The sequence below is a fragment of the Babylonia areolata genome, chromosome 28, assembly GCF_041734735.1.
Source record: "Babylonia areolata isolate BAREFJ2019XMU chromosome 28, ASM4173473v1, whole genome shotgun sequence".
NCBI classification, from domain to species: domain Eukaryota; kingdom Metazoa; phylum Mollusca; class Gastropoda; order Neogastropoda; family Buccinidae; genus Babylonia; species Babylonia areolata.
The window spans coordinates 1,075,328-1,092,702 of NC_134903.1; the positions used below are offsets into that span (position 1 = coordinate 1,075,328).

Below are 17,375 nucleotides of genomic sequence, written 5' to 3' on the forward strand. Positions count from 1 at the left end.
CACGTTTAATGAGTATACATACATGCATCAGCCAGCACACAAACATGTCCTATATACATCACCCATAAAAACACAAAACACACACCATAACTCCACAAGTTTTATTCAACAGCAAATAAGCATATCAAGAAACATATATTTCATTTTTTTTTTCATACACACACACACAAATATTCTCTTATAATATCAAACATGTTTTTTCCCTCATGTATACACAAACAAACACAAACATCACACATTCTCCACACAAAGATATATTATATATAGCAATGCTCACAACTGCAGATCGCATATTCAGAAATACATACAGCAATGCAACTCATTACACAGTACACATTTTGTAACACAGAGAAGAAAGTGGAGGCGTGTAATGACGTGTTTGAGATAGATGATGGTGCCAGGAATGTATTCTAGAGACGCAACACACCACACAGTACACATTCTGTGACACAGAGAAGAAAGTGGAGGCGTGTAATGACGTGTCTGAGATAGATGATGGTGCCAGGAATGTATTCTAGAGACACAACACACCACACAGTACACATTCTGTGACACAGAGAAGAAAGTGGAGGCGTGTAATGACGTGTCTGAGATAGATGATGGTGCCAGGAATGTATTCTAGAGACGCAACACACCACACAGTACACATTTTGTGACACAGAGAAGAAAGTGGAGGTGTGTAATGACGTGTCTGAGATAGATGATGGTGCCAGGAATGTATTCTAGAGACACAACACACCACACAATACACATTCTGTGACACAGAGAAGAAAGTGGAGGTGTGTAATGACGTGTCTGAGATAGATGATGGTGCCAGGAATGTATTCTAGAGACACAACACACCACACAGTACACATTCTGTGACACAGAGAAGAAAGTGGAGGCGTGTAATGACATGCAGAGACAAAATATATATCACACGATACACATTCTGTGACAAAGGCAGAACAAAGGAGACGTGTGTACTGACGTCTTTAAGAAAGACAATGGTGCCAGGAATGTACTCAGAGACACATCACACAGACAGTACACATTCTGTGATACATAAAGAAGAAAGACAATGCGTGTACTGACATGCAAAGAATGAAAGATGCAACACATCACACAGTACACATGTGACACAGACAGAAGAAAGACGATGCGTGTACTGACATGCAAAGAATGAAAGATGCAACACATCACACAGTACACATGTGACACAGACAGAAGAAAGACGATGCGTGTACTGACATGCAAAGAATGAAAGATGCAACACATCACACAGTACACATGTGACACAGACAGAAGAAAGATGATGTGTGTACTGACATGCAAAGAATGAAAGATGCAACACATCACACAGTACACATGTGACACAGACAGAAGAAAGATGATGCGTGTACTGACATGCAAAGAATGAAAGATGCAACACATCACACAGTACACATGTGACACAGACAGAAGAAAGATGATGCGTGTACTGACATGCAAAGAATGAAAGATGCAACACATCACACAGTACACATGTGACACAGACAGAAGAAAGATGATGCGTGTACTGACATGCACAGATGCAACACATCACACAGTACACATTCTGTGACACAGACAGGACGGGCATGTGATGATGTGTTTGAGACAGAAGACAATCCCAGGAATGTGCTCACAGACACAACACACCAAACAGTACACATTCTGTGCCACAGACAGAGGAAAGGAGAGGCGTGTACTGACATGTTTGAGGTAGATAACAGTGCCAGAAATGAAACACAGAACACAACATATTATTACACAGTACACATTCTGTGACACAGACAGAGGAAAGGAGAGGTGTGTACTGACGTAGACAACAGTGCCAGAAATGAAACAGAGCACAACATATTATTACACAGTACACATTCTGTGACACAGACAGAGGAAAGGAGAGGCGTGTACTGACATGTTTGAGGTAGACGACAGTGCCAGAAATGAAACACAGAGCACAACATATTATTACACAGTACACATTCTGTGACACAGACAGAGGAAAGGAGAGGTGTGTACTGACGTAGACAACAGTGCCAGAAATGAAACACAGAGCACAACATGTTATTACACAGTACACATTCTGTGCCACAGACAGAGGAAAGGAGAGGCGTGTACTGACGTGTTTGAGGTAGACGACGGTGCCTGTTACTTCAACCATGGGGTTTTTCTTGTAGTGTTCCACCAGGTCAGACAGAGACGTGAACTTCTCCCCTCCACCCACGTCAAACTTGCCGTCCTGCACACCAACACGCTCTATCAACACACACACACAGATGCTGTGGGAGCGCACAAAACAGCATGCATGCACACACATAGTATAACTAGAGCTCTTTTTGTCACAACAGATTTCTCTGTGTGAAGTTCAGGCTGCTCTCCCCTGGCTACACTGAAAGCAACACCCATTTCTTTTGTATTATTTCCCGCCTGCATTCTTTTATTTGTTTTTTCCTATCAAAGTGGATTTCTCTATAGAAATTTGCCAGGATTTGTTGCTGTGAGTTCTTTTACGTGCACTAATACATCAACACACACACACACACAAATGAAAACACAGATGAACATACACACGCATACACACACACACATACAATGTACAAACACACACACACACACACACACACACACACACATGGAACACCATGTACACACGCACACCAAACCACACAAGTGCACACACACAAAAAAAAACCCAAAAAACATGCAAACACACACACATTAGCGCACATTTACACACACACACACACACACACACACACACACACACACACACATGCACACACAAACACACACACAGAGACAAGCACGCACATGCACAAACAAACATGTGCGCACAGTCACACACACACACATACACACACACACACACACACACACACACACACACACACACACACACATGCACACACAAACACACACACAGAGACAAGCACGCACATGCACAAACAAACATGTGCGCACAGTCACACACACACACATACACACACACAGACACACACAGACACACACACACACACACATGCACACACAAACACACACACAGAGACAAGCACGCACATGCACAAACAAACATGTGCGCACAGTCACACACACACACACACACACACACACACACACATGCACACACAAACACACACACAGAGACAAGCACGCACATGCACAAACAAACATGTGCGCACAGTCACACACACACACACACACACACACACACACACACACACACACGCAATTTCAGAGACATTAATCAATTTCAGTGTTCATACAAATTTTAGTCACAATTTATTGTTGTAACTTAAAAAAAAAAAAAAAAAAAAAACAGCTAAAAACTATCCTGTCAGGAACCCAGATGAACGACAGAGAGGGAGGGGGTACAGAAAGACAGAGAGACAAAGAGTGGAGCAAAGACAAGGACAAAGAGAATTACTTTTTATCCCAGTAATTCCAGTGATTCTTAATACATAGTGCACAGAATGTTAGAGAGAGACAGAGAGAAAGAGATAGAGATTCAGAGAAAGCAGGAGAGAGATAGAGAAAACGAGAGAGAGAAAGTGAGAGAGAGAAAGTGAGAGAGAGTAAGTAAGAGAGAGATTTAGAGAAAGTGAGAAAGAGAGAGAGAGATAAAGTGAGAGAGAGAAAGCAAGAGAGAAAGAATGAAAAAGAGAGAGAAAGAGAGAGAGAAAGCAAGAGAGAGAGAGAGAAAATGTGAGTGAGAAAGAGTGAGAGAAAGTTTGAGAAAGAAAGAAAAACCAATGGAGAGAAAGTGAGAGAGAGACAGAAAGCCAGAGAGAGAGAGAAAGTGAGAGAGACAGAAAGCCAGAGAGAGAGAGAAAGTGAGAGAGAGACAGAAAGCCAGAGAGAGAGAGAAAGTGAGAGAGAGACAGAAAGCCAGAGAGAGAGAGAAAGTGAGAGAGAGACAGAAAGCCAGAGAGAGAGAGAAAGTGAGAGAGAGACAGAAAGCCAGAGAGAGAGAGAAAGTGAGAGAGACAGAAAGCCAGAGAGAGAGAGAAAGTGAGAGAGAAAAGAAGAAAGAGAGACAGAAAGCCAGAGAGAGAGAGAAAGTGAGAGAGAAAAGAAGAAAGAGAGAGAGAAAGCAAGAGAGAGAGAGAAAACGAGAGAAATAGAGAGAGAGAAAGCGAGAGAGAGAGATAAAGCAAGAGAGAGAGAAAGTGAGAGAGATAGAGAAACCGAGAGAGAGAGAAAGTGAGAGAGAGTGAACTGAGAGAGAGATAAAGCGAGAAAGAGAGAAAGTGAGAAAGAGAGAGAGCAAGCCAGAGAGAAAGAAAGTGAGAGAAATAGAGAGAGAAAGTGAGAGAGAGAGAAAGCGAGAGAAATAAAAAGAAAGCGAGAGAGAGAAAGCGAGAGAGAGAGAAAGTGAGAGAGAGTGAACTGAGAGAGAGATAAAGCGAGAAAGAGAGAAAGTGAGAAAGAGAGAGAGAAAGCGAGAGAGAGAGAAAGTGAGAGAGAGAGAAAGCGAGAGAGAGAGAAAGTGAGAGAAATAGAGAGAGAAAATGAGAGAGAGAGATAAAGCAAGAAAGTGAGAGAGAGAGATAAAGCGAGAGAGAGAGAGAGAAAGTGAGAGAATGAGAGATAAAGCGAGAGAGAGAGAAAGCAAGAGAAACACACAGACAGAAAGTGAGAGAGATAGAGAAACCGAGAGAGAGAGAAAGTGAGAGAGAGTGAACTGAGAGAGAGATAAAGCGAGAAAGAGAGAAAGTGAGAAAGAGAGAGAGCAAGCCAGAGAGAAAGAAAGTGAGAGAAATAGAGAGAGAAAGTGAGAGAGAGAGAAAGCGAGAGAAATAGAGAGAGAAAATGAGAGAGAAAGCAAGAAAGTGAGAGAGAGAGATAAAGCGAGAGAGAGAGAGAGAAAGTGAGAGAATGAGAGATAAAGCGAGAGAGAGAGAAAGCAAGAGAAACACAGAGAGAGAAAGCGAGAGAGTCCAGCAGAGGGCAGCACCGACCTGGCAGCGAATCATGACGTGTGTGACCTTGTCCTCTGTCCGGACCGACAGGACATAGTCGCCTGGCTTGCTCTGACTCTCCCGCACCAGGTAGCTGAAGTTCTTCCCCTTGTCCATCAGACACTTCTCTGCCTCTTTGCCTGATATGTGTCCGTGGAACCACCTGCACAGGTAAAACACACCATGGCACAATGAAGTCTTTCTTTGACTGATATAGCTGAAGTTCTTCCCCTTGTCCATCAGACACTTCTCTGCCTCCTTGCCTGATATGTGTCCGTGGAACCACCTGCACAGGTAAAACACACCATGGCACAATGAAGTCTTTCTTTGACTGACTGATATAGCTGAAGTTCTTCCCCTTGTCCATCAGACACTTCTCTGCCTCTTTGCCTGATATGTGACCATGGAACCACCTGCACAGGTAAAACACACCATGGCACAATGAAGTCTTTCTTTGACTGACTGATATAGCTGAAGTTCTTCCCCTTGTCCATCAGACACTTCTCTGCCTCTTTGCCTGATATGTGACCATGGAACCACCTGCACAGGTAAAACACACCGTGGCACAATGAAGTCTTTCTTTGACTGATATAGCTGAAGTTCTTCCCCTTGTCCATCAGACACTTCTCTGCCTCTTTGCCTGATATGTGTCCGTGGAACCACCTGCACAGGTAAAACACACCATGGCACAATGAAGTCTTTCTTTGACTGACTGATATAGCTGAAGTTCTTCCCCTTGTCCATCAGACACTTCTCTGCCTCTTTGCCTGATATGTGACCATGGAACCACCTGCACAGGTAAAACACACCGTGGCACAATGAAGTCTTTCTTTGACTGATACAGCTGAAGTTCTTCCCCTTGTCCATCAGACACTTCTCTGCCTCCTTGCCTGATATGTGTCCGTGGAACTACCTGCACAGGTAAAACACACCATGGCACAATGAAGTCTTTCTTTGACTGACTGATATAGCTGAAGTTCTTCCCCTTGTCCATCAGACATTTCTCTGCCTCCTTGCCTGATATGTGACCATGGAACCACCTGCACAGGTAAAACACACCATGGCAACATTAAGTCTTTCTCTGACTGACTGATACAGCTGAAGTTCTTCCCCTTGTCCATCAGACATTTCTCTGCCTCCTTGTCTGATATGTGGCCATGGAACCACCTGCACAGGTAAAACACACCATGGCAACATTAAGTCTTTCTCTGACTGACTGATACAGCTGAAGTTCTTCCCCTTGTCCATCAGACATTTCTCTGCCTCCTTGCCTGATATGTGGCCATGGAACCACCTGCACAGGTAAAACACACCATGGCAACATTAAGTCTTTCTCGATAGACTCACTGACTGATATAGCTGAGGTTCTTTCCCCTGTCCAACAGACATTCGTGTTTATGATGTGCCTGTAATTGCACAAAATGAATTTCCATGATTAATCAAGAGTCTTTTCTGTTTCATTATGATTTGATCTGATTTGACAGCTGGCTTCATCTTGTGCAGTCCCAGCTCCAGCCGTCTATCCACAAGGAGAAGGAACAGCACAAAGCCTGAACATCCTGTCACCTCTCTGGCATGGAGTCAGCAGTTGTGCGGGGGAACTTGAGGACCATCAGAGTCATAACACAGAAACAACAAAAACTAAAGCAAGAACACAGAGAAAGAACCACAACAACAACAAAAAAACAAAAACAGAAAAAGATAAAGGGAAAAAGAGAAAACAAAAAGGCAGAGAAGGACCAACAACAACAAACAAAAAATACAAAAACAAAAATAAAAATTAAAAGGAAAAAGAGAGAGAGAAAAAAAAGGCAGAAAAGGACCAACAACAACAACAAACAAAAAACAAAAAAATACAAAAACATAAGAACACTTGTCCTGTCAACTTTCCCCCAAAAAAAGAACAAAAAGAAGAAACAAAGAAAGACAAACCCCAAATCCCGTCACCTCTCTGGTGTGGGGTAGTGGTGAGGGAACGTGAGGACGATGACAGTCATAACGGAGAAAAACAATAACAACTACACAAAAAATACAACGGAGAAAGAAATCAACAGTAAAAAAAGAGAGATGAACCCGAGGACAATGACAGTCATAACGGAGAAAAACAATAACAACTACACAAAAAATAAAACGGAGAAAGAAAACAACAGTAAAAAAAGAGAGATGAACCTGAGGACGATGACAGTCATAACGGAGAAAAACAATAACAACTACACAAAAAATAAAACGGAGAAAGAAAACAACAGTAAAAATTAAAAAAAGAGTTGAACTTAGGACGGTGACAGTCATGGTGGGGAAAAAGAACATACACACACCAAAAACATTATTTAAAAAAAAAAAAATGGAGAAAGAGCAACAGAAACAAACAAAAAACAAACATCAAAAAACAAAAAGAAAAGAAAACACCGTCCCGTCACCTTCCTGACGTGGGGTCAGAGGTGGTGAGGGGGAACTTGAGGACCATGCGAGTCATAACGTGAAGAACACACACACGCACACACACACACACACACACACACACACACACACACACACTCACTCACACACACACACACACACACACACACACACACACACACACACACACACACGCGCAAAGGAGAAAGAGCAACAGAAACCAACAAAAATCAAACAAAAAACCCAAACAATCAAAAAATAAAACCATCCCCGTCACCTTTCTGGCGTGGGGTCAGCGGTGGTGAGGGGGAACTTGAGGACGATCATGTCACCGCTGCGCTCCTTCAGCTGGTCCTTGTTCTCCATGTAGTGCTGCACCAACTCCGTCAGAGTGGCAAACGTCTCTCCCCCATACAGGTCATAGAAGTCACCCGTGTTCTGGATCTTGATGTGGGTCACCTCCCCTTTACGCCTGACACAACAAGCAATACCATAGAGTTACAATTCCCTCATCCTGAAGCAATTCACATCCCCTTTACATCTGACACAACAGAACAAATACCATAGAGTTACAATTCCCCCATCTTGATGCAATTCACAACAAACAATACCATAGAGTTACAATTCCCCCATCCTGAAGCAATTCACATCCCCTTTACATCTGACACAACAAACAATACCATAGAGTTACAATTCCCCCATCCTGAAGCAATTCACATCCCCTTTACATCTGACACAACAAACAATACCATAGAGTTACAATTCCCCCATCCTGATGCAATTCACATCCACTTTACATCTGACACAACAAACAATACCATAGAGTTACAATTCCCCCATCCTGATGCAATTCACATCCCCTTTACATCTGACACAACAAACAATACCATAGAGTTACAATTCCCTCATCCTGAAACAATTCACATCCCCTTTACATCTGACACAACAAACAATACCATAGAGTTACAATTCCCCCATCTTGAAGCAATTCACATCCCCTTTACATCTGACACAACAAACAATACCATAGAGTTACAATTCCCCCATCTTGATGCAATTCACATCCACTTTACATCTGACACAACAAACAATACCATAGAGTTACAATTCCCTCATCCTGAAGCAATTCACATCCCCTTTACATCTGACACAACAAACAATACCATAGAGTTACAATTCCCCCATCGTGAAGCAATTCACATCCCCTTTACATCTGACACAACAAACAATACCATAGAGTTACAATTCCCCCATCTTGATGCAATTCACATCCCCTTTACATCTGACACAACAAGCAATACCATAGAGTTACAATTCCCCCATCTTGAAGCAATTCACATCCCCTTTACATCTGACACAACAAACAAATACCATAGAGTTACAATTCCCCCATCTTGATGCAATTCACATCCCCTTTACATCTGACACAACAAGCAATACCATAGAGTTACAATTCCCCCATCCTGAAGCAATTCACATCCACTTTACATCTGACACAACAGAACAAATACCATAGAGTTACAATTCCCCCATCCTGATGCAATTCACATCCACTTTACATCTGACACAACAAACAATACCATAGAGTTACAATTCCCCCATCCTGATGCAATTCACATCCACTTTACATCTGACACAACAGAACAAATACCATAGAGTTACAATTCCCCCATCTTGATGCAATTCACATCCACTTTACATCTGACACAACAAACAATACCATAGAATTACAATTCCCCCATCCTGAAGCAATTCACATCCCCTTTACCTCTGACACAACAAGTAATACCACAGAGTTACAATTCCCCCATCTTGATGCAATTCACATCCCCTTTACATCTGACACAACAAACAATACCATAGAGTTACAATTCCCCCATCTTGATGTGGATCACCTCCCCTTTACGTCTGACACAACAGTTCCCATCTTCATGCCAGTCACCTCCCCTTTACGTCTGACACAACAGTTCCCATCCTGATGCCAGTCACCTCCCCTTTATGTCTGACACAAGAGAACAAATACCATAGAGTTACAATTCCCCCATCTTGATGCCAGTCACCTCCCCTTTACGTCTGACACAACAGTTCCCATCTTGATGCCAGTCACTTCCCCTTTACGTCTGACACAACAGTTCCCATCTTGATGCCAGTCACACAACAGTTCCCATCTTGATGCCAGTCACACAACAGTTCCCATCCTGATGCCAGTCACACAACAGTTCCCATCCTGATGCCAGTCACACAACAGTTCCCATCTTGATGCCAGTCATACAACAGTTCCCATCCTGATGCCAGTCATACAACAGTTCCCATCTTGACGTGAGTCACACAACAGATCCCATCTTGATGCCAGTCACACAACAGTTCCAATCTTGATGTGAGTCACACAAAAGATCCCATCCTGATGCCAGTCACACAACAGATCCCATCTTGATGCCAGTCACACAACAGTTCCAATCTTGATGTGAGTCACACAAAAGATCCCATCTTGATGTGAGTCACACAACAGATCCCATCCTGATGCCAGTCACACAACAGTTCCCATCCTGATGCCAGTCACACAACAGTTCCCATCCTGATGCCAGTCACACAACAGTTCCCATCTTGATGTGAGTCACACAACAGATCCCATCCTGATGCCAGTCACACAACAGTTCCCATCCTGATGCCAGTCACACAACAGTTCCCATCCTGATGCCAGTCACACAACAGTTCCCATCCTGATGCCAGTCACACAACAGTTCCCATCCTGATGCCAGTCACACAACAGTTCCAATCTTGATGCCAGTCACACAACAGTTCCCATCTTGATGCCAGTCACACAACAGATCCCATCTTGATGCCAGTCACACAACAGATCCCATCTTGATGCCAGTCACACAACAGTTCCCATCCTGATGCCAGTCACACAACAGATCCCATCTTGATGCCAGTCACACAACAGTTCCAATCTTGATGCCAGTCACACAACAGTTCCCATCCTGATGCCAGTCACACAACAGTTCCCATCTTGATGTGAGTCACACAACAGATCCCAACTTGATGCCAGTCACACAACAGTTCCCATCCTGATGCCAGTCACACAACAGTTCCAATCTTGATGCCAGTCACACAACAGTTCCCATCCTGATGCCAGTCACACAACAGTTCCAATCTTGATGCCAGTCACACAACAGTTCCCATCCTGATGCCAGTCACACAACAGTTCCAATCTTGATGCCAGTCACACAACAGATCCCATCCTGATGCCAGTCACACAACAGTTCCCATCTTGATGCCAGTCACACAACAGTTCCAATCTTGATACCAGTCACACAACAGTTCCAATCTTGATGCCAGTCACACAACAGTTCCCATCTTGATGTGAGTCACACAACAGTTCCCATCCTGATGCCAGTCACACAACAGACCCCATCCTGATGCCAGTTACACAACAGTTCCCATCCTGATGCCAGTCACACAACAGTTCCCATCCTGATGCCAGTCACACAGCAGTTCCCATCCTGATGCCAGTCACACAACAGTTCCCATCCTGATGCCAGTCACACAACAGTTTCAATTTCAAGGAGATGTCTGAGCGTTCAGACAGATCGATATACTATATACGCTACAACACATCTGCTGTCAGAAAAAAAAATCTTTTTCAAAAGGTAGCAGATGCCTGACCTATGCATAAAGCCAGCAAGCTGGCCAGGCCTTGGAAGCCTATCCCAGGTTATTAATAGAACAGAGCAAAGAAAGCCTATCCCAGGCAACAGAACAGACAACAGAACAGAACAAAGAAAGCCTATCCCAGGTTATTAATAGAACAGAGCAAAGAAAGCCTATCCCAGGCAACAGAACGGAGCAAAGAAAGCCTATCCCAGGCAACAGAACAGAGCAAAGAAAGCCTATCCCAGGCAACAGAACAGAGCAAAGAATGCCTATCCCAGACAACAGAACAGAGCAAAGGAAGCCTATCCCAGGCAACAGAACAGAGCAAAGAAAGCCTATCCCAGGCAACAGAACAGAGCAAAGAAAGCCTATCCCAGGCAACAGAACAGAGCAAAGAAAGCCTATCCCAGGCAACAGAACAGAGTAAAGAAAGCCTATCCCAGGCAACAGAAAAGAGTAAAGAAACATGCAAAAGTCCCCCCATGTTCTGAATGTCAAGGTGAGTCACCTCCCCTTTGGGTCTGACAAAACAACAGCAAAAGAAAGCAGAAGTACTGTATTCAATGTGCTTGGAATGGCTGGGTTTAATTACCAGTTACCAGTACAAAAAATCATTGTAGTCTTCCTTGTTCTAGGTCTTGATTAGAGTCACCTCCACTTAAAGAACAGAACACTTTTTTTTTCATTATTATTTCATTTATTTATTTATTAAATGATTATTCTATCTATCTATCTATATACATATATATATATATATATATATATATATATGATATATATAGATATATAGATAGATAGATAGATAGATATAATTATAAAGTAGGTAAAAAGAAAAGCACAGTAGAAGAGCTCCCCACCTGACAGACAGAGTGAAGTCCCCCTCCGTACTGGTGCTGGGCCGAGCCAGAAAACTGCCGTCCGTGCCTCGCTCCATCAGCAAGCGCTCAGCCTCCAGCCCCGTGATGTTGGGGTGGAACCACCTGCACCGTGGGACACAGGTCAAAGGTGTGTGTGTGTGTGTGTGTGGAGAGAGGGGGTGGTGAATATGGAGACTCAGACCAATGACCTTCAAGTCCCTGGTGCTTACCACTTTTTCATGGTGGCTTTTTTTGTTTGTTTGTTGTTGTTTTTCCTGTAGTAGTTTGTTGAGAATTACTAATTCAGTACATTGACAACAGTGAGAATGACTTATTCATTAACATCACCTGCAGATTTTTCACTGTATCTCTTCATAACTGATAGTTCAGTTCAGTTACTCAAGCAGTCAAGAAGGCATCGCTGCATTCAGACAAATCCATATATGCAGATGCTACACCACATCTGCAAAGCAGATTCTTAATAGACCTGGAGGCAATGGAAGAAGATGGCCCAATATATTAACAGAACTTTCTGTAAGACTCTGGTGGACTGTTGTTCATGGCATGTAATATACTGTGCTCAAGAAGAGTTCACAAAACTTTATGATGATGACTACTTTTCCTTACAGTCTGATTTATAAACAGATTCAATTTGTACTTCAATACTTTAAATGTAACTAACTTCAATGGGTCTATAACATGCAGTACATACTGCCTTCATGCAGTACATACTGCCTTGTCCACAAGATTCTTTTCTTATGTTTTTAATCATTTGTTTCAGGCCTTCATATAATACAGTAATCTAGATTACAACACAGTGATAATAGTTTTACTATTACTAATTAGGGTTCATGTTATCAAAGTGCCTTATCGTAACGACATAAGGCATTTGATACAAATGATAATGGGAAATATTCAAATATTACAAATTACAATACAATGAAACATTTACAATAAAACAATACAATACAAAATACAAACACATAGAAAATACATTGTTTTTTCTTCTTCTTTTTTTCTTAACATCTTTTCACTGTTTCGTGATTTCAGACGGGGGAAAAACACAGTAGTATGTGTGTATGTGCATGTGGGGTAGGGGGGTGAGGAGGGTGGGGCAATGGGAAAGGGTGGTGGGTGACTGAGGCAAGGAACACAGTGTGACACACACACACACGTTATTTGTTGTTGCAGAAGGTTTGCTGCAGAGTCCAATAGGACATTGTTATAGTTGTTTGATGTTGGCATTTAAAACGTTTCCATTTTCCCTAGCATTGTCTCTCCCTATTCACCCTCCACACATACACACACTTTTACCCCCCTCACCCCTCCCACAACCCCTACCCCCACGTTTTTTTTTGGGGGGGGTTGTTTTTTTGTTTTTGTGTGTGTGTGCGTGTGTGTGTGTGTGTGTGTGTGTTTTGTTGTTGTTGGGTGTGTTTTTTTGTTGTTGTTGTTGTTGTTGTTTTTTGTTTTTGTTTTTTTTGTTTTGTTTTTCGTCTAATATCACTTCAAGTGGAAAGACATTAAACTGAAGACGACGACGACACACACACACACACACACACACACACACACTACTGTGTTAATCTAATCTATTTCAAGATTTACAACTTGGATCAAGATCTGTCAAATCCCAAGGACCATGGTCAAGCCATGCCACCTGTAAAACTGTCAAGCTGAACTGACATCTGTGGTGACTGCAAAGTCCAGTGTATATTGTGTGTGTGTGTGTGTGTGTGTGTGTGTGTGTGTGTGTGTGTGTGTGTGTGTGAAAATGTGTGTGTGTGTCCATGTGTGTGTGTGTGTGAAAATGTGTGTGTGTGTGTGTGTGTGTGTGTGTGTGTGTGTGTGTGTCACTGTGTGTAGTGTACATGTAGCATGCAGTGCATGTGTAGTGTGTGTGTGTTTGAAAATGTATGTGTGTGCATGTCCATGTATGCATGTGTGTGTGTGTGTCTGTGTGTGTGTTTGTGTCTGTGTCTGTATACATGTGCACATGTGTGTGTGTGCACATATGTTATACTGCATATATGTGTGTACATATTACTTTTTTTTTTTAGTGGTAAAAGGGAAATAAAATTAAAATACTTAGTACAGCAATTCAGTCCACATCCCATAGGTCTACACCAACTGAATGTGTCATCAACTTAGAATTCAAAAACAAAATGTACAAAAAAATAACAAACAAACAAAAATACTTAAAGCCTGGGTTATAAAACAGAAACTCTCCAATCAGACAATGCAACATGGATGCAACAATCCATTACGTGGGTGTTCGTGTTTTGCTTCCCTTGAATATATATAAATTCTTCAACTATAACATTCTTCTTCTTTTTTTTTTTACTTTGAGTGATATCAGATGTGTAATCTGAATGTGTACATTGTGCATATATAATATATATATTACATGTGTAAAAGTTTACATGCATGCATGCATATGTGTGTGTGTGTGTGTGTGTGTGTGTGTGTGTGTGTGTGTGTGTGCGCATTTACTTTTTTTGCTTTGTGTGTGTATGTGTGTGTGTGGGTGTGTGGGAGTGTGTGTTTGTGTGTGGGTGTTTGTGTACATGTATTTTGATGTGTGTGTGTGTGTGTGTGTGTGTGTGTGTGTGTACATGTGTGTACAAATATGTTTGTACATATTAGTATAAAAAAAATTGTTTACAAAAAAAAAATGATTAGTTAATGCAATTCAGTCATCATACAGTATACACTAAAAGCTAAAAAACAAAAAACAAAACAAAAACAAAACTGTTAAGTAAATCTTGAAGCACAAGTCACATAACAGGAACACTCCAATCAGATTATGTAAGATGGACGCAGCAATCGATTGAGTGTGTGTGTGTGTGTGTGTGTATGTATGTGTGTGTGTGTGAGAGAGAGAGTGTGTGTGTGTGTGTGTGTGTGTGTGTGTGTGTGTGTGTGTCTGTCTTTGTGCATGCATGTGAGCATGTGACTTGAAGCATGTATGTGTGAATATATGTGCATCTTTGCATATGTGTGTGTGTGTGTGTGCGTGCGTGTGTGTGCGCACACATGCACTGATGTTTGTTTATGTGTTTATACGTGTGCATACTATGCATGTTGATGTATATAGTGTGTGTGTTTGGGTGTGTGAGTGTGCATGCATTCAAATATTTGTGTTGTATGCACTAATGAAATTTCTCATGCAAGGCTACATTATAAATCATGCTTCATTTCTTGAGTTTTGAGTCTGGAGGTTGTGCAAGAACAAGGATGGTGTGGAAACCAGGAAGTGCGAAAAGAATTATCTTGCATTGTGAAGCATACAGGAAGAACAAACACATCAGTTTCACCACATTGACTCACAGTGATCTCTGACTTCTCCAAATGCCTTGCTGTGACATGCATTCCTTTCATTTCTTTTTTTAATACTTCAACTTTTTTTCTTTTTTTTTAATAAATACATAGATCTGTGACAAGACTTCTAAACATGGAATTCTATACTGGTTAATTTTCAATGGAGACAGAATTATATGAATCAAACCTATAATCTTACCTCTTAGTTTGAATAGCAAACAGCATTTATCATTTTTTGTCAATCGATACAGTTGTTGGAATGCTAATATTTTGTGTCTGCATGTCTGTTCACTCAAAAGTTCTATGATGCAGTTTTAATGGTAAGATTATTCTATTTTTCATGCTGACGAGCAAAATTCCTCGTGGGCAAATTACTGTAGCAACACGTTACCAAATTTTAAAGAAGTCAGAATTCCGATCAACAAGACAGGATACAGTAAAACTTGCAGACGATACCGACAGTGTTTCTAATTTTATCACGAACTTTCGAGTAACGAAACATGATTAAATCACATAAACTATACCTTCGGGAAGACATGCCGGCGTCAAGCAGTATCCGATTACCAGCTTCCGTTAACGGAAATAAAATGGAATATCCAGACTGGGTCAGTAGCCAAATACTTGACGAAATGTACGTAATCAACTGATTCAGGAACAAGCTTTTTTTTCTGAGGCGGAAGTGAAATTACTTTTCTAACCTCGTTTTGAGTAAGCCCTCCTCTTCCCCCCTCCCCCACACTCATTTTCCTTCGAGCTTTCCCCCCTGAACTCTGACCTTTAACCTTACCATTCTTGTTCATTTCAAGAGATGGGGTTAACTCCCTTCCGAAGTCCATGGAGGAGCGTGCAGAAATGCCAAACACTAAAGAACAACGAATCTATGAAATGCCCTTATTTATCAAGGTGCACTTTTCATTTGCGTGAAAGTTGTGAGCCCTCGACAGAAGAGAGGTTACTCAGTGACCGTGCTGGTTCATTAATAAAGACCGGACACACACACACACACACACACACACACACACTGACACACACACACGCGCGCGCGCGCACGCGCCGCGGCGCGCGGCGCGCGCGTAGTTTGCCGCTGCGCAACGTCACAGATGTAGGCAGTGTAATAAGTAATGACCGTGACCAGTACCTGACATTCGGTTTTAGAACAGTTTTGATTTCAGAATCAGCAACTGATGAAGTCAGCGAGATGACTGAGTGAGAGTAACATATGTAATTATCTGAACTGAAGTGAACGAAGGGGAACAAGTATTTTCGTTTAAACATGGTCCGTGAGATGCATTATTACATCAGCTTTTGGTTTGATTCAGACTGGCATATAATTAAGAGAATTCCAAAGATTTTTTTTTTCTTTGGTGTCTTTCTTCTTCTTCCTCTTCTTCTTTTCCTTCAGTCTTTTTTTTTTTTTTTTTTTTTTTTTTTTTCAGTCTTGTTCTTCTGCTCCGCTTCCTCAGTGTTGATTGTTCTTGTCCTTATAATTGTTGTAACAGTGTAGTTGTTCTTGTTGCTCTTCTTCTTCTCAGTCTTCTGCTTCTTCTTCTGGTCAGCAGGTGACTAGCTGTAACCAACTGAACGCGCTTTGTCAGGTCTTGAGTACCGTGATCCTGTCAGTATATCATGCATCCGTCATTTACTGTAATTTATGTCTGCATGCACTCAAGGCCTGACGAAGCACGTGAGGTTACGCTGCTGGTCAGGCATTTATAGCAGATAACCGTAACGTATATGGATTTGTCCGAACGCCGTGACACCTTGAGAAACTGAAAACATGAAACTGTTTTTGTTTTGTTACTTTTTGCCATGAAAGATTTCAGTCTCTGCGTCCGAGTCAGTGAAATTCGGGCTGCTCATCCCAGGGAGAGCGCGTCGTTATTGTGCAGCAAGGACTTGGTGCCACACAGGATCTTCCATCAATCCAGCGAAAGCCCAAAAGTTGCTGTGCACCCTCAACAACAAAACCGCGAGCAATGAATCAGCAGCCAGACACTCACTTTCTGGTTTGTGTACATCAGGGCTGGAACCTGTAGCCAGTCATTTCCTGGTCTATGTACATCAGGACGGGAACCTGTAGCCAGACACTCACTTCCTGGTCTGTGTACATCAGGACTGGAACCTGTAGCCACTCACTTCCTGGTCTGTGTACATCAGGACGGGAACCTGTAGCCACTCACTTCCT

General features: G+C 42.1%; 1 protein-coding gene across 1 annotated transcript in view; it reads right to left on the reverse strand.

The window, feature by feature from the left end:
* Positions 1-15,855, reverse strand: part of LOC143301973 (tyrosine-protein phosphatase non-receptor type 11-like) — a 37,492-nt gene extending 21,637 nt beyond the window's left edge. The window contains exons 1-5 of the mRNA XM_076616455.1: positions 15,715-15,855; positions 11,870-11,992; positions 7,636-7,830; positions 4,962-5,124; positions 2,126-2,242 (exon numbers count right to left, since the gene is read on the reverse strand). Of these exons, the coding sequence (XP_076472570.1) occupies positions 2,126-2,242; positions 4,962-5,124; positions 7,636-7,830; positions 11,870-11,992; positions 15,715-15,728 (612 nt within the window). The 5' untranslated portion in view covers positions 15,729-15,855. The remainder of the gene's footprint in view (positions 1-2,125; positions 2,243-4,961; positions 5,125-7,635; positions 7,831-11,869; positions 11,993-15,714) is intronic.
* Positions 15,856-17,375: the final 1,520 nt, after the last annotated feature.